The following is a 23,643-nucleotide window of genomic DNA, read 5'->3' on the forward strand; positions in this document are numbered from 1 at the left end:
GCAAAGGCAAGAAATAAACATTTATCTTGACTTTCCTGTAAGAATTGTTCTTCAGTGTCAACAGATCACCTTAGGTGATAAAGGAAAGGTATTCTTTTCAGAAAAATCCCAGATAACAAACATCCAAAAATGAAAAGAGAATTAGAAGATCACCACTTGGCAACCTCTAATGAAATAACAAATTTAGGCCATGACCATTAATAGGTGATGAGGACCTTTACAAGGAGGGATCCAGCTGCCATGACCTGAGCCAACAGTCCATCTCAGCACTCCTCCAAGTGGGACAGGCAGACATTGGGTACTTCCTGGTGAGATGCAGCATGGACTACACAACCTACTTAGGAAGTATTCTTGCCAAAAGTTTTAATTTTAATGTAATCCAGGTTTTAGAATCAACTTCCATTTATAGGAACCACAGGAAAGGGAAGAAGTAAGTTAAATGACCCACGAGAAAGAAAACAAATTCAGAATGGAGAATTTCTGTAAGACAACTGGCCTAGTTCCTTTGACAAATCTATGGTATGAGAAATGGTGGGTGGGTTGGTGGGAACTGCTCCAGATTAAAAAGTATTGAAGAGCAAGACAGCCTTGTTTGAATCCTGATTTGAACAAGCCAACTGCAAAAGAGACATTTTGGAGACAATGAGGGACACATGGACAGTGGACTAGGCGCAACTATGTGGACACAGGCACGCACACATCCAGGAAGTACTGCTAACACGGGAGAAATCATGGCTTTCTGGTTATGTAAGAAAATATTTTTAGCAAGGCATACTGAAGAATGTAGGAGTAAACTGACATGAAATCTGGGGTTTGCTTTCAAGTAATTTTGGGAGAGTTAGAGGGAAAGAAAGGAGAGGGTTACAAGACTAAAGCAAATGTGGCAACATCTTAATAAAATTACGTCTGGGTGATAAATATATTCATGGAGAGTCATTGCACCAGTCTTTCTACTTTCCTAAGTGTTTGAAAAAATTAATTGAAAAAATTTTAAATAAAGTAGGAACTCCTGTCTCCAGGCACACCCAACATGCACAGGCTGATTAATAATCTTTCCCCCCCTTCTTTTAGTAATTTAGGCAAATAAAACACAATTAATGGGCCCAGAGTTAAAGCCCATCCCTGATTTCAGTATCTAAAATGAAGTATCTGCTCTTAGTCACAGATATCAGAGTTTTGATGGTGATGCACCTCATTATCAGCATCAGTTAGAGACAACTGTATGCATATTGCCAACACTTTGCCTGTTTTCATTATACTACAGTCTATTTGAGTTAATTGATAATAACGCTTAAGTTCCTGCCATGAGAAAGGCACTGATTAAGGTGTTTTGCAACATGTTGTTGCTAATCTCTCAAAAACTCTACCTGACCAATGAGCAAGTAAGCAGATACCTAAAGCTATGATAGCCAAGAAGTTGCAGAAATAAAATTCACATTCACTCTCTCTGACCCCAAATCTACATTCTTTGCAGACTTGTACAGCCATACTAGAGAGCAGTTTGTAGCACTGGTCACATTAGGCATACAGATACCACAATGAATCAGCAATACTACTCCTGGATTCATATTCCAAAGGAATTCTGACATTGCTTGATAGATGCCTGTACCAGGATGTTCACTGCTGAGCTGTTTGGGGTAATAAGGAGTTGGAAGCAGTTAAGTATTCATTATGGGCAAATGAATAGGTAACCCTATTCAACCCTTTTGTAGGCAATGGCCTACAATACACTGTTTAGAAGCAGCAAACAGGCGGTGGACTTGGCCCGGTGGTTGGGGCGTCTGTCTACCACATGGAAGGTCCATGGTTCAAACCCCAGGCCTCCTTGACCCGTGTGGAGCTGGCCCATGCACAGTGCTGGTGCGCACAGGGAGTGCCGTGCCACGCAGGGGTGTCCCCTGCCTGGGGGGGCCCCACGCGCAGGGAGTGTGCCCCGTAAGGAGAGCCGCCCAGCGCGAAAGAAAGTGCAGCCTGCCCAGGAATGGCTCTGCACACACAGAGAGCTGACACAACAAGATGATGCAACAAAAAGAGATACAGATTCCCGTGCCACTGGCATCAACAGAAGTGGACAGGGAGGACGCAGCCGGTGGGCGCAGAGAGCAGACAACTGGGGTGGGGGGGGGGGAGGGAAGGGGAGAGAAATGAATAAATAAATCTTTAAAAAAAAAAAAAGCAGCAGCAAACATGAGAAAAGACTTGCATGAACCAATGATGATAGTGTGACATGACGCTGTATGATTAACTCAACTCTCCATTTGAGGCCAAGAAAGAAAAGGAAAAACAAACAAAAAATCCCCCACTCCTTTCATGACCCCAGGCCACTGAGTTTAAACAGCTTTATATTCGCCTCCACAGACCCCTGCCTAATACCAAGTCACTTGCATAGACCTTTTTTTTAAGATTTATTTATTTATTTCTCTCCCCTCCTCCCCACCCCGGTTGTCTGTTCTCTGTGTCTATTTCTGCATCTTATTTCTTTGTCCGCTTCTGTTGTTGTCAGCGGCACGGGAATCTGTGTTTCTTTTGTTTCTTTTTGCTGCGTCATCTTGCTGTGTCAGCTCTCCATGTGTGCGGCGCCATTCCTGGGTGGCTGCACTTTCTTTTGCGCTGGGCAGCTCTCCTTACGGGGCACACTCCTTGCGCGTGGGGCTCCCCTATGCAGGGGACACCCCCGCGTGGCAGGGCACCCCTTGCGCACATCAGCCCGCTCCACACGGGTCAAGGAGGCCCGGGGTTTGAACCACGGACCTCCCATGTGGTAGACGGACACCCTAACCACCAGGCCAAGTCGGTTTCCCACTTGCATAGACCTTTACACTCAACAAACGTTGGCTAAATGAAATTCAACGACTTGCTTCTAGTAATGGGGTGACCTCCGAGAGCTGCTATTAAACTTACTTGGGCAATTCCTGCAATGAATGCATTAAAGCAAGTTGACAGGCGCATTTTTTGGGGTGCAATCATGAAGCAACCTTCCTGTTGGTCATAGCCCAGTAAGACATACAGATGCCTCTTGACCGTGTTGAAGGCCTTAGCACTGCTGATGTCTGATTCGGCACTGCTCTCGTCCTTGGCCATGAACTTCATGAGCACTGTGATCAGCTGGTGAACTGTCTGGTGGTCGATCCCAGCATCCTCTGGGAGCAGGTCCTTGATGGTGTTGTCGTTCTCAGGAGACTGTTGTCCTGTCAGTACAAGAAAAGGTCGTCAGTGGGGGTCTCCCCCACAAGTAAGTTTAAACTGAATTTTCACTTAGATATTGATAAAGCAGCACACTTTCTGCTCCCACTAAGTATTTAAGGTTTCTATCCTAGACAAGAAACTAAGATACAATTTTACCTACTAAACAAAACATTAGGTCAGGGGGTTATGTTATTGTGTTCATCAACAAAAAAGTAATTCAGGAACCATAAGGTAGTGGCGATAAAAACAGGGTACTATGAAGGAATTTTATCCTCTGACAGCAAGACAAATACCCAAATAAACTCTGCATTTAACAAGGTTTAAAAATATCTTGGCAAAGCTTTATTCTCAGTGATAATAAAAGAGAAGTTTCCCTTCCAGTTCTGTAAAATAAGCACATATAAGTAGCAAAATACAATAATAATAATAATAATATTCTAAAATCCACTGAACATAAAAAACATTCATTGGGTTATTTTGTTTAAATTATCATCTCAATTTAGTTATGCTCATAAGTCAGCTGGTATAAAAAAAGTTTTCTTTTCTGAATGCTAAGAAAGATATAGTAGCAGAATGTACTCCTTGAATGATAGTCAAAATTATAAATAGCAAATTATCAGCCCTTCTGTATGTAATGAGAAACATACAAGGGGAGGACAGGAAGAGAGAAGCATGGAGATTGAAAAACAAAGAAAAACACCACATGAAGGTGAGCTGAAAGTTCACATGAAAGGAAAAACTATCTTAGCACTTGGCTTCCCTTTAATCTAATAAATAATGGTATTTGAGCAGCAACCAGGCATTGATTTTCTCTGCTATTTTTCAAAGTCAGAACTTATACTTAATCTCTCCTTGTTTTTTAGCCTTTTCTAATATGGTTTGGCTTTAGGAATTTTGGTGAAGGAAGAGTGAGCTTTGCCCTTCTATGTTTCAGGGCTTACTCAAATCAGACCCTTTGTATTCTTTTGACAAACATCAGAACTTGTACATGGAAAACAAAGTTTTTGCCTGATGAGTTAGATCAGCATGCTATCACCCTCATCTCTCATCCTGAGAGGAAATCATCTACTTGACAACAAACTTTGCTTACAAACCATTATAAACCAAACCATTATAATTATGGCACAAAAGATGAGACAAAGAGCTGGGTACTAATTTGTATCCATTAATTCCTCAATTCATTTGGCAAAAACTCAATCTTCCAGGACACCAACAAGAGAAGTTAAGATATTAAAAAATTTTGGAAATTGGGGGGAAATTAACTGTCTCAAGCCCACATACTTTCCTCTGAAGCAATGAAGAATGGCATGAAGGTAATCGCAAATTCAGAATTAACTGGTTTAAGACTGCATGTATGGTTAACAGGCTTGGTTGTCTAGTTTCCCTAGATGATCAGAAGGAAATAGGTCTGTTCAAAAGTGATAAACTGATGTAGAATGGCTGACAATAAGTGAAGAAGCAGCAGAATCAACTTAGTCTAAGACCTCTAATATGTGGGAAGCCACCTGACATACTTCATACAACCCTGGGACATTAATAACATTTTCTGTCTCATAGAGCCTGTTCATGAAGGAATGAATAAGTGCAATGTACTTAAAATTTTTTTACCAAAAGAGTTGCTAAACTAAAACCTAAGGATTTATTACAGTGCTTCACATGCAGAAAGCAATAAATAAACTGTTAATATTATCATTATTATTAGGCATGCATCAGTCACCAGGAAAAAATTAGTTTCTGTGGAATACTTTATTTTAACAAGAGGCCAGAAATGAGAAGAATCAATATACATTAAAATTAAATGTTTGGGAAAAATTGAAAAAGTTTAGAGAACTATTTTTTCAGCATTGAAAAATATTTAATTTTGATTTTTTCCCCCAAGTTTACTTTATAACTACAAGGAAGTTATTGTTTCAAACAAGTTTGGGCCAAGAATCTTAACTCCATTAAGTTAAAATTGGAAATTTCCTTTATAATTCATAAAGACAATATTAATCTATAAAGGGTATGAAATTTCCATTTTATACCTAAATGCCTACAATATTTTCTCTAAGTCATGACAATTAAAATACTGAATTCTAGTCTATAAAATTTCAATTTCTATCTTAACCAGAGATTTAACATGTGAAGGAAGTTTAATTTGACTATTTCTATAAAGAAATATGTAAGTATTTTTATCAAGATAAAGGCAGAAATATTCCACTCATAACTTTAACTGGGTCTACCACAATCTGTTCACCTAGTTACACAACTGACTAAAACTCCAAACTATAATACAATTTTATGCATTTAGATTATTTGAAACCAGGCAAGATCAGGATCTGCTTTTCCAGACTTATCTCCTATTTCTCTATTGCAAATATGTTATGTTCTCCACCCCAAGTACTCAACATTCTTACCAGCTGGACTACTCGTGGGTCTAAGTGTAGCCAATATTTTTTCACCTCTGCCCTTGCTTATGATGCTGCCTTCACCGTGCATGGTGGTCCTCCAATTGCCCCTCCCATTTTAGTCTATGAACCTGGTCCCCAGAAGCCATTCTTAGTGCATATGCCCACCTTCCTCTCACCAATTTGATGTGGTCCCTGGAGTCTGAATTTCTAAAGACAGATAAGAAGGGAAGATGGGAGGGAGACAGGGCAGAACAAAGGAAGAATTCCTTTAGCACTTCCTAACTCTCACATGGCAAATAACTATAATGCAAGACAGAACTTTTTACTCATTCATTTGTCTAATTTCCCCTACCAGAACACAGGGTCCTTGAATGCAAGGGCCATGTTTTGCCCATTTTTATAGCCCTTGCAGAATATGTGACAGAGTCAATATATAATAGATGCTTATCATTAATAAATGTCTGTTAATTGAACAAAATTTCAAATAGATATTTCAGATTTTGTCTTGCATATAAGTAGAAAAACAGATAAAGTTTCAAAAACAGCAGGGGAGTAGCTAGGAAAACAGGGAGCATTAGTCTGTATAAGGTCTCACTCACTCCTCTGGAGTCTCGCTGACTCCAAGCCAACAAATGACAATTTGGTAGGAGAGGCAATGACCCCTTTTACAAGCTTACTCTGCATTTGGTCCAGAGAAGCTAACCATCAAACACTACGCTTTATGAGAGGAGTTCTAATTTCCCTGCTCACTGATCTCCCTAGCTCATTCACTCAACTTAAAACTTAGCTCATAGCACTTCTGCTGTGTGTGCATGCAGCCACAGAAGGCTGTAACCTGGGGCCTGGGTCTAACTCCATCTCACGGATGTTTCCACTCCTGCCTTTGTCTTCTCCTATCCCATGTGCTATCACCATATGTTGATTTCTTACCTGCCAGTCAAAGTCTGGCTGAAAATCCACTTGTCCACAAAGCCTCCCCTAATGCCTCCAGTGGGCAGAACATCCTGCTGCCCTTGCATGTGGTGTGAGCCATGCTGTGACACTAACATTTTCACTTTAGGTGACAGTTTACTTATATTCAGGCCTTATCCCCCTTACTTAACTAAGCACGCCGGAAGTATAGTAATTTCTGACACATCTTTGTATTCTTCATCTTTCCTAGCAGAGCAGGAAGATTTGTTAAATAACCATTGTCATTTTTCCAAAATCAAATTTCGGATCAGAGCATTCCTATAGCAGCAAATGTACCCTTTGATGTACTGGATCTTAGTGATTGATAGGCATCTTACAGGTTAGTGAAGAAGTAAACTGTAAAAGGACAAGTGTTGTAGAATTCCACTTTTATAAAATACCTAGGATATGCAAATTCATAGAGACAGAAAGTAGATTGCAGGTTACCAGGGTCGCCAGGGTAGAGGGTGGTGGAGGGGAAGTTACTGCTTAATGGGCATGGAGCTTCTGCTTGGAGTGATGGAAAGGTAGTTTTGGTAATGGATGGTGGTCATGGTAGCACAATATTGTGCATGGAATTAATACCACTGAATTGTATGCTCAAAAGTGGTTAAGATGGGTGAATTGTATACCATCTATACAATGAAAAAGAAAGCTCAAAGGGAAGTTATTTGGAATTCTAGGCCAGAACATTAAGAGGGAGGCAGGAAAGGCTAATATGAGAGCATTTTACCAATGCTTCCTAACATTGGGCACCTACTCTTGTGATACAAATTCAGACCAAAGAATCTCAAGGCTTCCCTGTAGCCTGGAGTAGCACTGGGAGCTGCCTGAGGGTTTGGGATGGCTCTGGACCCAGCTGACTAGCAGACCCAAATGCCCAGCTCAGCTCCATAACCCACTGGCATTGCCATGCCCCCCAGAGCAGGAATACCCTGGCAACAGTTTATCAACAGGTAACTGGGGTGGAAAGAAAGCAGGTCAAGTGTAGTATCAGTTCTGTCCCTAAAAAGTCAAGCACAGGTAATCATGAGAAAGTCACCTAGGCAGATTTCATTAATCCCTCAGTACCACAGTTTTCGTGTCCATGTGTAAAGTGAAAAAATATTTTAAATATATCAAGAATTGTTGTGAAAGTTGAAATGAAACTCTCTGTAGGTAAAGAAGTAATATACGCTATGAAGTAATATTATTATTATTACCTACTATTGTTTAATTATTCATCCCATGTGTTGAGAAACAAGATATCATTAAGATTCCTGTGTTCACTTGGGGTTAAAAACATTTTTCAGTATTATGCGAATATAAAACACCACAATTGCTACTTTATACTCAATCTTCAACAAGTGTTCTAGGTGTCCAAAGACAAAAAATTCCTAGTTCCTAAAGCATCAGTGAAAATACACCTTAAATTATAATTATACAAATGTCAGATTAGCAGGTGAAAAGGTTTTATATTCCATCAATTAGAATTAAATAAAGGTGCTCTCCTACTAACATTTATCATAGGTGCCTTCTAGAGGAAATCAGGTTTGAGACCCAGATCAATTACCAAAAAGTTCGCGAAACTTGTTCCTTTCCAGGAACCTTGGTTTCCTCTTCCATAAAATAAGAATATTGACATATATTTCAACTGTAACATTCTATGAATTTTATTTATATGCACAAAGGCCTTTTATTTGGTTCCTAAAAATCATAGAACACAGCTCTCTATTAACCTTTGTTGCCAAGATTTGCTGTGGGTAATGTGTAAAGGCTAAAATGAGAGAGCTATAAGTTGTAAGTCTAATGCCAAAAACTTCAGTCTAAAGGGCAATTAAAATTTTAAGTCTTGCTGTATAACTAAAGGGCATTTGCTTTATTTCAGGCTTAATCAATAAGAGGTCTTAAACAGAAGAGCTCGTTACTTGCACCAAACAAAAGCATGATCATTAAGTATCATTAAGTTCTTCAGTTTCCACTTAATTACTATTTTAAACCATCCCACACAATCATATGATTATCCTGGCACATCTTTGCTTCCAAGTTTAAGCATTCAATGTCCAATAAATAATAATGCAGAAATGGAAAACTAGCTTGAAATTGCTTTATAAGCTAGTTCAGACGTTTCCAAATCTAAGCAAGCATTGCTGATTTTGGTGCCATGTAAATCATCTTTCTAGAAGTTTTAGCTCGTATTTTACTTAAAACCTATTTGCCCCTTTTCCATCTGGTCATCTCTGAGAGGAAAATTAGATGCTTGAAGGTTTTGCTTAACTTCAAAAATGGATATACATGTTTTCCAAGAAGATGTGAAAGGACTCCTTTGACTGGATTCTTAAAATGGATAATAATAAAAGACTAGTTTTTCCAGGACACCCTCAGACAAAAAGACAAGAGGAGGGTAAATTAAAGATAAATAATGAAATTGCACACAAACAATCTCAAAAAAAAACCTAACAAGAGGGAACCTGGATGGAGTTCACATTTCTAATGAAGATCAACATCAGAAGTTCTTAATTTTACTCCCTTTTTCTTAATCTAACACAGTAGAGGCATGAATGATGTGTAAAACAAAGTAGAGGGACTCTGCCAAATGTTTCTCATTCTTTTTCTCATCTTAATTTTAAAGAAGAAAATACCCTTTGACCAACATCTGCTCTCTGCAGCCATTCGTGATCTTTGGGGCTCTCTCTCTTCTGCTCTCCATCCCTAAATCTCTCTTTCTGACTTCCTCCTTATAACAAATACACATGGTCTTAAAGTTTTCCTACTTGCCATTGTCCCTTTAACCCTCATGATAAACTATAATATATCATGAAACATCAAATGATTATTACACTGTACCGAGGTGAATATGACTCTCTGGTCTTTCCAATAATGGAAATCCTCCTTTCTCTGAGAGACAGAAATGCATGTATAGTTGCAAAGAATTAGGAATGGCTAAGGGGATGAGTGGATGACAGCGGTTCAAATGCATAACCTTTTAAAATGTAAATGAAATGTATGTGTTTCGTAGAGCAGAGATATATGAACATACATATTTATATGTGTAAGTACACATACAAATATAAGTACTATATATAATTCTAGTCATATTGGCTCTCTGGGGAAAGGTGTACAATTGGGTAACATGGTGCTTCTTACTGGACCAAAACTGAACTGGGCCAAAAATAATATGCCAATATTGAAATGGAAAGAATTGCTAGGTCAGGGGAACAAACACTTGAAAATCGGGGGTGAGACCCTTTTGAGCCTGCAAAGCTGAAGTGTATCACTCTGGTCCAGTTAGAGACACCACATTCTTTACCTTGTCCACCTGTGATAGATACTCGCACACAGCCCTTCAACGTCAGAAGTACCCACCTGGTGTCTGTTCGGGGGTTCCACCGAGAGCTGGAGCAGACTGCTCATGCCTGGTCAACCTCACAGCTTAAAAATCAACAACAACTCTATTTAAATAAGCATTAAAGACAACTTCCGTCTAGAAAATATACTCAGTGCTAACTGCATTGGATAGTAGGGCAGGTTTATTTTTCCTATTTGTAATTAATATCACATAAATGATTTTTATGTCACAGAAGTTTTTTGGAGTTTTATTTGAACCTCAAGAACATCCTTAGATTTTGCTTCAATTCTTCATCTTCAAAATTGCCATGTGAACAATTTAACAAGAAAATAGCAATAAATAAGCTGCATATCTTATATAATAGTGGGAAACTCAGACAAAAATTGTAGTTTATTTAATCTAGGTATTGCTTCTGAGGGTCTGATTTAATTTCACCTGGGGCCTAGCGCCACTGCAGGTTATTCTTAAATGACCCCTTTGACAAGCTTTGTTCCCTGAAAAACTGGGTTATTGATTGCTTAAAGGACTTTCACTGACTCTTCCAAAGTTCAAAATACCACACTTCCATATCTTGTCATAAAATAGAGAAAATAAAATAACTAAAATCAAACCATATTTATGAAATCAAACCATATTTATGAAGAAAATAGTTATGTGACCTAAGACTGTGCCTCTAATAAACACTACTGAAAGAGTAAACATTTCTGCTTCTAACAGGATAAGAAATATGCTTTATGGTGCTATTTCATTAATTTCAGAGCAATTAAAGATTAACTAATTTATTAACTTTCACAAGTTACTAGTAGGTTTAAATATACTCATTAGTTAATAAGATGATTCAGTTCTAAAGTTTTAGTTGTTTGTCATTCATGGGCCATTGTTGTTAGTTTACCTATTCATTATTAATTTAAGGAGACTTCTGTTCTCTTTAAAAGTGCAATATAAAGAAAGACCTTTAGAAAATAAGTATGTATGGTCTTTTTTTTTCTTTTTATTGGCGATATACTTTTCAATTATAACTTATCAGGTGACACCAGTCAGGAATTCACCTTCTCCTCAGCCTGATTTTTCTTTTTCAAAAGCAACACATATTACTGGTTTGTTGGGGGATTGTTTGACTGCTTCTATCACACATGGAAAAAAAAATGTATTCTGAGCCCCAACTATGCCTCCTAAGCTATCACAGGTCCCATTGGAAAATCTTATTCAAGAAAGTACTTAGGTTACAAGGTTGGTGATGGCAAATTTCATTTTCTAGGACTTAGGAGTAAATGTGTCTCCTAATTTTTATCCCAAGTGTCAACAAGTTTGCTGCCTTCTGTATTTAAAAACTATCTATTGCAGGATCAGTGCTTTGCTTCATCCCCAAACTGGAAAAAGCCACCCCAGGCATTTACCCCCCGAGGAATTTGAAAACCAAGCCTGCTCAAAGACTTCAGTCTGCTAAATGTGCTACTCTCTGTGAACGTTCAACGAGACAAGGCAGCCTCAGGAAGACATTAAACAGAGCCAATGTTAGAATGGAAGGAGATACTCAACGAAGTTTGGAGGTTAGGGTTTCAGGAAGGGAGAGCGCCCTCTTGGACTCCGCCGGCCCTTTCACGCTGTCCCTCAGGGAGCGCACGCTCTTCTGGCGGTTTCTTGCAAAACGAGCCCTCTTGATCTTCCACAAAGCAGCGTCGCTGAGATTGGCGACATTGGTCCTTACAGCGGTGATAGCTTTGCAGAAGGAATGAAAGAAGGCACAGTTTTCCTTAATCGGCTATGCTAGTTTGAAGTCATCCACCTCTGTATATTTTAATACTAAAATACATCTCTCATGGGTACCCAAGTCATTCTTCTCCCTCTGTGATGAGCCACATGAAAAGCATGACTACTGCTTATCACTTTTCTCTTTAGATGAATAAGACTAAACTATGTCATTTTGTTACCACCGGAAGCATAGATCAGGGACTAAAATATTTTCCCCATCTATTTAGAGCTCCAGGTAACTGGTCAATAAGCACGCAAGATCGAGTGTGCAAGGTGCAAACGTATTTCACAAATTGTTCAAGAACAACACCACAAACATGATGACTGAATAGCATTTTAGATGCACAGTCACAAATGGCTATCATAGGTACTCGAGGAAATAAGAATTCTAATTTTGATGTCAGAATATAATCAAATCTATGAGTTATTATAGTAGATAGTAAAAAAATACTTATCACGAACATGAGGTCTTAGTATCCTCCATGTTGGGGATTGAGTCATGTACCCCACAAAGGATGTGTTCCTAATCTTAGTCCACATGTCCAGGAGTAAGAAACCATTTGTAAAACAGCCCTTTTGAAGATCGGTTAAAGTGTGCCCAAAGTGAATCAGGGTGGGCCTCAATTAGTATCCCTGGAGTATCCTTATAAAGAGAGGCATTTCAGATGCAGTCAGAGAAAGCAACCGGAGGACAAGGACATCTCCATGTGACGGAGGACTGCCAGCACCAGAATGCTTCCAACTCTGGGAGGAAGCATGGCCTTGCTGACATCCTGATTCTGGACTTTTAGTCTCCAACCCATGAGCTAATAAAATCTTGTTGTCTAAGCCAACCCACTGTGCGGTGTTTGTCACAGTGGCTCTGACAAACTAATACATTGCAAAAAGGGAAATTAAAATTCATTCAGGGTGTCTTCTGCTTATCTAGCAAATACAAGGATAGGAACTGTGACTGCTTAAAGCAACTTCTTTGTTATACTTACTTGTAGGAAAAGGAAATTCTTTGTTGCAATCCAAATGTAGCTGAGCTTCCAAAGAAAGTGTCTCAAATCGATTGACAAAGAACTCCCAGCTCAAAGCAGGAATATCTTGCTTAAGAAAATGCAAGAGTAAGAGTTTGCTCAAGATCGTGGGTCGGTCTTTAACCACAGTATCAAACTGGAAGTCAAGACAAAGACACAGGCCCTGGGGAAGAGAAAAAGAAAAAGGAAAATCAGGCATAGACATTTAAGTAAATGCAATAGGCAAAGACAATGAAGCAACTGCCTCAATTCTTGCTTATAATGTGGAACAACTCAATTAAAATTTTAAAGTTTGCAGTTCAGCAGAAAAAAAATTCAGAAGAGGAGTTTCTCCTAATTGTAGAGTATCCTTTGAATTTTTGTTCAGAAATCTGAACTAAATATGTTATTGCTTTTCTAATGCATTAAATAATAACCACGTAATCCAAATGTCCTCAAACCCAATTTTCTTTTTTATGTTTATAGTTTCCATTAAGAGAAGACCATCCCACCCATTCCATTAAGAGAAGACCATTCCCTCTTATCCAACAACTGCCTGCTATGTTCTAGGCCCTGAGCAGGGGTAGGACTTACAACTACATAGTTTTATTAAGACCAACAGAGAAGTCCTATGCAGAAGACAACAGAGGATTTCATAAGGAAGGATGTGGGTCCACAGGCATCATAACCCTGCAATAATTTTTACAGATCCTGCATAACTATCTCTTTCTTCTTGGTCTTAAAAGCAGGACGAAGCTTTATATTACTGGATTGGGAGGCAGTGTGTACACACACAGAGAGATAATTAAGAACATGGACATTTTATGAGATGGTCCTGAGTTTGCTTTGCCAATTCCTTAGCTGTGTGACTCTGAAACTTTACTTACCCCTTCTAATCCTCAGCTTCTCTATCTGTAAATTGGGAACAACAAAAGGTAATTGTGAAGATCAAATGAGATAATGGGACACTTTTAATACACTGCTCTGGCAATGTAGCAGCTATTAATAAATGTTATTATTACTATAATAATAATAAATTAGGTGTCAATACGGAAAAACAGTAGATGAGCATTTTGGAGGCTTACGTTCTATTTTTTATTCTCCTACTAATTTACTCTGTGTCCTCTGATAAATTAGATTGTGTCTCTAAAATAAAGGGTCCAAACAAGATAAACATACAACCCTCTCCTGGTGTCATAATTTATGTCTCTTTGGCTTTGTTCCATGACATTTCATTTTGATAGCATATTTACCTTCTCATGTTTTGCTTTGATTAATAGTATATGTCCTCTGAATTATCTCAGCACCTAGCCTCTCATGACAAGGGCTGGAAGGCCAGGAGCCAGCTAAGTGGCATAAGCAAAACCAGCCTTATTTTAAAATCTGCCTCACAAAAAAATGTATCTATACGAAAGTGATGTCAGCATATGGACAAGGACTGAAAAGAAAATATTGACAAATATCTTAATAAGGTGTGACACTAGCTATGCTTTCCCTGCTGTAGTCATCGTCATCTGCGTCACTGACATCTTCATTCCAGGCTTCTGTGACAAATCGTCGCGTGGTTCAGGAGTGCTGACACAGACCACCCGCAGAGCAGAGACCACGCTTGTGAGGGGCATCACCTGCAGGGCTGGCCTCTTTATAGTATCAAGCAGGAGGCCGGCTCTGGTGGCCACAGCTGGATTGACATCCTCCACAGCGGTCAGGAAGCAGCAGAAGGCGTGTGCCAGCGAGTACTTCAGCAGGTGGTTTTTGGTCACTGAGTGAATATCCAGAAATCGACAAATTACAGCCACTTTTTCCACTGCAATTTAAAGCACACGGGACAAAAAGAACGTGACATTTATTGAGACACTCTGAGAAAAAGTTCACACTGATCACACCCCCACGTGGTATTTTAACTTCCAAAAGGAAATTGGAATGCCATCTTCTCAGGTGTTCTGGGTCGCCAGCACAGTAAGTGTCATTTCCCCTCTGCGCACTTTTCTGCGAGGCAGTCTTGTTTTTTTCAGATGATCTTTCCCTTTGTTTAACATTGTTTAACTTAACTTTCCGCTGAATTTCAAATGATTCAAATGCCTCTCTGCTCATGTCTTGTGGCTGATGCCTAGAAGCTCTGCAGACCACCAAGGGAAGTGGACAGTAGGGCTCTAGCCCTGACTCTGCCCTGACTGTGTCATGATGTGAAATGACAGAACCAGAGAGACTCTTCCTGGGGCTAGGGGAGCATATTTATTCCTTCCATGAAATAGATGTGCCCTAATTTGACAGAGTTCTAATTATTCTGCCAATCTATGTTAAATTATCCCAGTCACTCTTAAACATTAACATTATTAAACTCTTAAACATTAACATTATAAAACATTATAATAGCTGGTTAAACAACACAGTGCCATGTGAATGGAGATGTTTCAGGATTCTGCTTAAGTTGATTCAGTAGCCTAGAATATTCTCTTCTCTTAGATGCTTCTTGACATTCTACCTTCCTTGAAAATATGTGCTGAAATTCGATGTATTCTGTAAAGTCTACTGTGACCTCCTAGAGTAACCCTTCCATCCCAAGAACTCCTGTAAAAATACTATTCGTTACATATAATTCATTCACCTACCATTCCTTTACATGCTATTCATTTATATGCCATTTGTTTACATACAGCTTTCGTGAGTTCAAATATATTATATGACATATCTTATTTTGTGGTCTTGAATTATACTTATACCTTTTTTTTTTTAACTTCTAACATGTCTATATTTGGTCTTATCAATTAAATTAGGATGGAGAAAAGAGATTGGCCAAAGGCACGGATGAGGGAAAACAAGAATCAGTGGAAAAATAGCAATGGTCTGATTTGAAAGAGGAATGAGGAACCAGGCTGCAAACACTTGGAATTAGATCAAGGAGGGCTTTCAATGTCAGTTTAAGAAGTCTGAATTTATTCTCTAGGCATTGGGAACCCGTTAAGGGCTTCTGAGAAGAAAAGCAACATAAACAGAGCTGTGATTCAGAAGATTAATGTGGCAACAATCTAAAATCCTTAAATTGGAATGAAAGAACACAGTTAAATATTTATCCCCTTTATTTTTATTTAAATGCCTATAAAATGTTGCTAAGACTATGTACCTTTTTGCTAGAAAATGTTACCCCTATCTAATTCCCTATAACATCATGTGCTGGCATATAAATGAATTAGCCCATGGGATTTATGTGGGCATTAAAAAGCAAGAACTCTTCGAGGTAACACATTCTAAAGCACAAGTTAACTTGCCTGATAGAATTTCCTTTTTTTCTTATAAACTTTTGCGACCATGAATTATAGGGCACTGCTCTGAACAGTCACACTATGGCATATCCACCTGCATGCTGTCCCTGGGAATGAGAGGACCAGCAAAGTGCAATGGCAAGGCAGCCAACAGGAGGAAGGCTAGAAGAACACAAGCAGGTCACCGCCGCTGGGAGCATGCCATTCTTTGCTCTAAAAAATACCTATCACTGTACCAAACTTGGTCCCAGATGCTCAAACGGCAAGGATGTGCAGCAGAGAGTTTCCAACATGAACGAATTATCTGGATAGCTTGTTAAAATGTAGATTCCTGACTTCACCCCCAAAGATTGTGATTTAGTAAGTCTGTGGGAAAGTCCAATAATCTGCATTTTTATTAATCATTCCCAGGTATTCTGAGGCAGGTAATCTAATAGCTTGACCATATCATTTATCATCCAACCTATTTAAGAGTGAATAAGTGCACAATTACTCGGACTATTCTAAGTAAACCTGGACATGGTCACCCTACCTAAAGACCACTCTGCAAAACACTTTGTAGAGCAAGCTTAGCTAGTAGAACATCTAAGAATATGGGGGGGGGGGGGGGGGAAGGAAGGTCAAAAACAGATGTCATGGCTAGATTATGTTTACCTGTGACCCAGAAAGAATTTTAAAGCTAATACAGAGGTACCTGCTTCAAACCTCATCTTCCAGTCTTTGCTGTTGAAATTGCCATTTATGATTGTCCAGAAGATGTCAGCACCATGAGGAAGTGACAGCGCATGGAGAAGAAGAGGAACTGCCAATGAGGACAGCTGGGAAAATTCAGACTTGACGACTCTCCACAGACTGCAGATCAAGAAGAAGCCAAAGTGATTACAGTTATCATGACTTTTCCAGGAAAAAAAAATCTATGATCTTAATTTATGGTAAATGTAGTCAGCAGGTGGCTGATAGAGATGCTTTTGGTGAAATCACTCTCATTCACAAAACTATAATCTTCCGATAAATTTTTCCTGTGCTCTGTTAATGCTTCTTTAAAAGAAATTACTTTTATTTAACAACATAGAAAACACCAATTAACATTACATTTTTTTAAAATAAAAATTGAGAACTGTATATTATAAATTCAGATATATAAATTTAACTATATAAATTAATAATGACTGTTAACGTAGAAAATTGACAGTCACATTAGGACAATGGGTAATAAGTGATTTCTTAAAAATTTCCTTTCTCTTGGGAGAAAACTCCAGGGAGTTGTGTTGTTTTTGCCTGCCCAGTGGCCCATCCTCCTTATTCTGGCAATGAGCCATTCTTTATTAGGAACAGTCTCTCCCCAACTGGCAGGGCTGTCAATCAAGCTCCCGCACCTTCTCCATCCTGAGGGTGAAATTAAAGTCCAGACTGGTCAGAGTACTCCAACCCTGTGGAGAGGGTAATGAGTCAGAGCGGCCATACGACCCAAGCAGCGGGACGCCAGAGTCCTTTTTTCAAAGACTGATAAGGACACTGGGAGAGAGAGAACCGTTCTCCTGAAATCTCAGGCATGAAGGACGATGGGACACTCTGTCCCACCTCACAGGGACAGCCTGCCTCAGAAGAGACCAACATGGAAGGAAGAACAGGGGAGTGATGGGGAGAGAGGGCAAGGAGGAGAGAAGGAGAAAGATCCCTAGTCACTGTGAGTACCAGCCAGCCCAAAAGCTAGACCACGACTAGTCAAACATTCACCTTTGTTTAAGCTATGTTTCTATCAACTACTAATCGAATAACTGCAAACTTACACTTTGGGTAAGAATAGATTATTGGTTTCAAAAATTTTATTCAGGTGTTTAGCAGACACCTGAATTTTGGTTTGGTTTTGTAGTTGGTTCCAGAGTTACTATCAGAATCAAAACTACTTGTGACTTTAAAAACTCATAATACAATGCTAGAAGATAAGAGAAATGGCACACACTTTCTCCATTTTAAAGGTGGCATATTGAGGCCACTGGGGCTGCTTGTGGTTGAGAGAAGACATTCTGGAGCTGTAGGATTGAAAGGAACAACTTTCAAATAGCTTATACTTAATCTGAGTAGTGGAAGTCAGGCAAATATGGATCTGATTCCAATCCTGTCATTAATAAATGGTATGATCATGTACAAATTCCTTAACGTGCTGAACCTTAGCTTGCTCCCGGTGCTGGCTGTATTAACTGAGATGATGCACAGTGCTTGACTCCTAGTAGCTGGTCCACCACTTGAAGCTACTCTTATTATTGTGAAGATAAGGATGGTGATTCTTCCAAAGCACAACAGGCCTAGGAAGGATTCAAAGGAAAAGAGCAGACATCATCTGTGGCCCTGGGGAGCTCTCAATTTAGTTGCAGGAGCCGACTATATATGGCACTGCTAGAAAACTATCTTAGTGACCAGTGGCTTTCTGGTTCTCTAAAGGTTGGATCCCAGGCAGCCTTGTTTGAAAAATGGAAGAAGGTTCTTTTCCCAGACCCCATCATTGTCTGGCATGGGTGTTGTGTCAAGGGAGTTGTTTATGGAAAAAACCTGGACTATGTATGCCAAAGGCTGAGTCAGAGATGCCACCACAACAATCCACTTGGCATGGGGACCTAGTTGATAGGGTTGTCTTTAACAACACGAGTCTGCCCATTTAGCATTTCCACGCCCCCGGAATGAAGGGAACTTTTGCCCAACTCCTGACCTGGTCCTTCACTTGCAGCTCGTCTCGGCCTTTACACTCATCCTTTCAGATTATTTCCACTCCTCTCCGATCCAGGGCAGCCCTGACTACCCTTCCTCCAGATCTTCCCATCGCACCTGCGACCCCATTCTGTTAGGAGGAAATTCCAGCGGATGCCCACATTGCTCACGCTCTTTTCCCTCCTCACCTGAGCTGATGCCTGACATTTCCTGGCAACACACCTTTGCCTCCACCCTCTCGGCGAGGCTGCCTCGTCTTCACTTGCTCCCATTCATTTCTGTTTCCCACTACTTTCTCCAAGCCATATAAACTGAGGATAGTATTTTCCTAACTTCTTTTCAGGAAGATCGTAAAAATTACTTTAAGGTTCTCAGGAAGAAAATCACTGTGCATTATTATTCTCAAATACCTCAGCACTCTAAAAAATACTTTATCAGACAATATATGGAGAGAGTTTTAGGTGTCTACTAACAGTTCCATTTCAAGGAAGAAAATTGAGTCTTTACTCAATTACACTAGATAAATATTACCTTACTATCCACTGATATTTTTCTTAAGTCACCTAACAGCTGAAAGGCATTTTAAAATCCTTAATTTACCTTTTCTATTTATAAAGAATTTAGCAAATGAAATTTACTATTCCTTTCATTGACATACTTTAAAATAACACTAAATAGAGGAAAGGAAGCAGCTCCCATTGGCAGTGAGGCTGTCCTGGCTAAGAAACATAATGCAAATTTGCTAATGTCTTATTTTAACTTTAATTTTCATAATTAAGGCTATTATATTAACATAAAAAATGAACTGCAAGACATACCTTGCAATCAACATATGATCCTGAATATAGGCTAAAAATTGAGGATGATCTTTTCTGGCAATGTATAAACACTCTCCATGTAGACAGAGAATCTTCAGGCAATTAAGCATATTAAAAAGAATGTCTGGCTCTTCAAATTTAGCCATTTCCTGTGCAAAGAACCTCATGGTTACTGAGTTATCCAAACAGCATGATTATAAAACCAAATGTCCAAATATTTCAGAAAACATACCTGGAAAATGGTATATATTAGTCTCAAAGTTACTGGAAGCTGTTGGTAGCAAAATTTTCTTTCAGTATCATTCTTTATTGCTGTGAAGAAATAATTGCACAAAGGTTAGCCTAATTCCTCCTCTTCCCCACCATGAGCTAATCCAGGACATAAAACCAAGAAGAATAGAAATAGATATAGAATTACTAAAAAGTATTTGGGTAATGTTTTATGTGCTCTTTAAGAGAGTATACGTCCTTTCTATAATGCAAGTGCTGGAAACCTAGATTTAGGATTCTCAGCTTAGTTTTTCCCTGTGTAGCCCACCTGTGTTCAGCTACCTCCAGCTCCCTGGGATGCCCCCAGCCCAGCCCTATCCTCTTGTGGGCTGCTAGCTCTGCTGTTGCCTGAAGGGGACCTGGAGCCCAGTGAGGCATGCCTTCCTAACTGAAAGGGGGTAAGGTATTAAAACAAGATGCCCCAGGTGAATCAACACCTAAGGAAGGATTGATCCCATGCATTGAAGCAAGAGGGGAGCGTTTTGAAGAAGTTGAGCCTACTCAGACCAGGACAGCCACTCACAGTTTTATCTTCTTGTAAGGATTTCTAAAACCTTGGCCCCCATCATAGGGAGTGGTGGCATAGTGTACATGAGGTATGCTAGAGAACAGAGGTATGCCAGAGATGAGAATTCACAAGTTAACTAGACAGCAAAGCTAGTTTGCTGAAATCAGTATCGTAAGTTTTGGCAATTTCTAGTCTCATACTTATTAGTTAATCTTTGCTTAACTAATAAGTAGGTTTTTTTGAGAGTCTTCCATTCTAATGTATTTTATACACTTGATTTCAGCACTTGACTCTGGTTTAAGGAGAAAGCCTTAAAAATATTTAGCGGAGTATATATCTGACTCCTTTAAGAAATAGGGGCTAGACTGCAAAATGCAGAAACAGGAAAAAGTCTAGAAGGAATGGGGAAATCCCTGAGCATAGGTCTCCAGAAGCACCACTCAGTTCTCAACTTAGTTCTCAAGGTCATGGCCTGGAGGCCGGCACAGCACAGCAGGGCTCTGCAGGCAATTCAGAACTTGAGTCCTGCATGACAGCAGAGATTAAGAGAAAAAAGAGAAGTCAGAAGTGACCTGGAGACTGAAGTAGTCTTCTGGGAGAGATGAATAGAGCAAATGTTTCAATAAGTGGTGTTTATAACAAGCAAGGAAAAGAGTAATTTATAAAAATTGTTTAATTTTAACCATTTTTCAAATAAAATGCTACATACAAATAAGAGAGGCATAAAAGTGCATTGATTTATGCCCTACATGAGTTAAAAATACTCTCACCTATAAAGAGTAGAGGTTACTGGATCATGAGCGACCTCGGCTTCTCTTAGGCACTAATGCCTGCTAAGAACACAACCCATGGGCCTGGGGCTCTCTGGGGCCCACAGCTGCAGCACCTAAAGCACGCTCATTAATTTTCAGTAAAGCAAGAGACCTGGGTTCTAGTCCCAACCCTGCCACAAAATGTGCAATACTTGGACTTCCAATTCCTAGACCCTCACCTCCAACCCACATCAGGTCCACTGCATCATAATGGGTGGGTGGGGCGAGGCATGGCGCTAATTTATTGTGTTTGTGTTTAAACCTCTCAGATGGTTTTGAGAGTCCACTACATTTCTGGAAGCATGCTAAGTATACAGCCTACAGTGTGAATAGCTACATGACCAAGGGCAAGTCATTTAAGCCATCTGGGATTTATTTTCCTCACCTACAAAGTGAGAAGGCTGAACAAGATCAGCATTTTTCTACCTTCTTTACTGTGGTATATTTTGCTTAAAGAAGATCTTCCTTAGAACTCCAACATTTGAAATAGAACAAGACAGAGCACTGTGGCTGAAGCAGGGTAAAGAACCTAGTCTTATCATTTGGCCCCATCTTTCCACCAATCGCCACTGCCATGAAGGAAGATCCAAAGGAAACAACCCAGGGCCCTGGCAGCAATAAGAGTAACATGCTGAAAATCAAGGAAGGAGCTAATCTCAGGCATTCCTTCAAATTCTAGGTTTAAATACGTGAACTGAGATAATCATGCTCAACTGGCTACTTGGATGGTCTATTTGGGAGAGTAGAAGTAGTTGGCTCTGACCAAGAATTTTGAAGTAATGATGTAGTTAGTCTGGATGGGATATACCAGCTACTGCAATAACCGCCAACCCCCACACCCCCCAAAAAAGCTGTTGCTCTCAATAATGTTTATGCCCACGCATAATTTCCATACTCCAGTTTTGCAGAGTGGATAGTGGAAACAGGAAAATGAAAAGCTACCCAAATTTGCACAAAGTCCAGTACAAATCCCCAGAGTGTCACAGTCCAGATCTAGAGATCAGGCTTTCCCTGGGGCATGGGGGTCACTTCTTGCATTCCTCAAACTCCTTCAGAGTGTAATTTCAGGGCCTGTCTGTCACCTTGCTGTCCCTGTGTCTCCCACACAGAGCCTTTAAGCAAATTAAAAACACACAGTTCTTCCTTCCAGCTGGGAGCCAAGCCAGCCAGCTTTGGACACAACCTCCAGAGGCACACATGCATAGCGAGCCTGGACAGCAGAGGCTGCAAGTTTCCTTGCCTCTGCCCAGCAGCTCTCAGCTTTTACCAACCGCCCTGAGTGGCTGTTGGGATTGTTACCACCTCTGCTTCAGTCACTCAGACTTGGGTCACAGCTCCTTTGCCACAGAAAACATGACACATCTTAAGTAGGGAAGATGCTTTCTACACTAACACAATGGGCTATTGCTGGTAACAAGCTCCCTGCTGCCAGAAATACGTTTGGTGAACTTCGTTCTGCTGGAACCATATAATGGATCTGTTCACTTCATAACTTGGTGGGAAATGGTTCGTTTCCATGTGTCTGTACTAAGGAAGCTAAGCCTGTACTTGCCCAAGTTGGAAATAATCTAAGAAAGCAAGTTTCTGAACATTAGGCCAGGGCAAACTGGGATATGCATCCCGATGCAGCCAGAGTTCACCTACCAGCAGGTTCGGCCGGCTCAGCACGATTGCCTGGGTTCTCCCCGTGCTTGGCTGCCGGATTCTCCTCCTCCTCACCCTCGGGGTCTATAATAAACTCTGGTCTGGAGGAAAGGAGGCTGTCTTCAAGGCTGTCTGTGGGCTCCTGAAACAAATACGACAAGCATCCAATAAGCAGGCTTTAGGGATGTCGAGAACAGCTCAGCTCGGTCCAACACAGATTGGAGTGCCTGCTGAGTCCCCAGGCCTGGCCGCGCCCCGAAGAGCGCTGAGCCCTCAGAAAAGACTTGAGCTCACTGCCAAGGAAACTCGTGTCAGCTGTTATTGAAACATTGTCATTTACCAGAAATAAACATGGGAAAATACCAAAACACTGGCCGCTTTCCCATCTCTGCTTTAATCCCCATGATCAATATCCCACCCCACCCATGACTCCTATTCATGCAGTTTATTCAACAGCTTACTTAATTAGGGGGGATACTAATTAGTTTGCAGCAATATATCAAGATCCAAATACTGATTGTCCAGTGAAATACAATTATTTGGAGCAAGAAGTTGCTATGGTGTGTGTGAGTAGAAGAGAGCTGGGCATGGCCACCATTTAAACGATTCAGCTCTAATTATCTTCCTACGATAACGCTATCCTTTCTTTGAGGTTCCATCTCAAATATCCTCCTTAAAACTATACTCTTTTGGCTCACATCTTAGCCAATAAACATTATTTTTTTCAAGAATTGTTTGACAGCCAGCTAAAAGCAAGAAGGTGAGGATTGATGCACTACAAAAGGACATCAGGGAGGAAGAAATGAAGAAACGAATGCTAAAACAGAGGCTGGAGGCGTGAAGAATGTGTTAGCCAGCTTCACACTTGTGCTGAGGATGGCGCTGCTCCTAGTTCACCCAAGAACAGGACACCAAACCAAATTAGCAGCTGCGTTTCACACAATTAGTCATGGTGAAATTGCCTCCCGTGTCATGAATCTTCTACGTGCACCCAGCGACTTCCGTTTCTGGCTA

General features: G+C 40.1%; 1 protein-coding gene across 8 annotated transcripts in view; it reads right to left on the reverse strand.

Moving 5' to 3' along the window:
- UNC79 (unc-79 homolog, NALCN channel complex subunit) overlaps window positions 1-23,643 on the reverse strand; it is a 329,268-nt gene that overhangs the window by 109,879 nt on the left and 195,746 nt on the right. For 5 of the 8 annotated variants that reach the window (XM_058292338.2, XM_058292349.2, XM_058292334.1 and 2 more), the window contains exons 20-27: window positions 22,630-22,771; window positions 19,628-19,707; window positions 19,396-19,544; window positions 16,566-16,723; window positions 14,234-14,415; window positions 12,591-12,792; window positions 11,395-11,574; window positions 2,902-3,188 (exon numbers count right to left, since the gene is read on the reverse strand). In XM_058292338.2, the coding sequence (XP_058148321.1) occupies window positions 2,902-3,188; window positions 11,395-11,574; window positions 12,591-12,792; window positions 14,234-14,415; window positions 16,566-16,723; window positions 19,396-19,544; window positions 19,628-19,707; window positions 22,630-22,771 (1,380 nt within the window). Of the gene's footprint in view, window positions 1-2,901; window positions 3,189-9,872; window positions 9,939-11,394; window positions 11,575-12,590; window positions 12,793-14,233; window positions 14,416-16,565; window positions 16,724-19,395; window positions 19,545-19,627; window positions 19,708-22,629; window positions 22,772-23,643 lie in introns of all 8 variants that reach the window. The other 3 variants (XM_071213722.1, XM_071213721.1, XM_071213720.1) reach the window with 1 other exon arrangement.

Source organism: Dasypus novemcinctus, chromosome 3 (assembly GCF_030445035.2).
Source record: "Dasypus novemcinctus isolate mDasNov1 chromosome 3, mDasNov1.1.hap2, whole genome shotgun sequence".
In the NCBI taxonomy this organism is placed as follows: domain Eukaryota; kingdom Metazoa; phylum Chordata; class Mammalia; order Cingulata; family Dasypodidae; genus Dasypus; species Dasypus novemcinctus.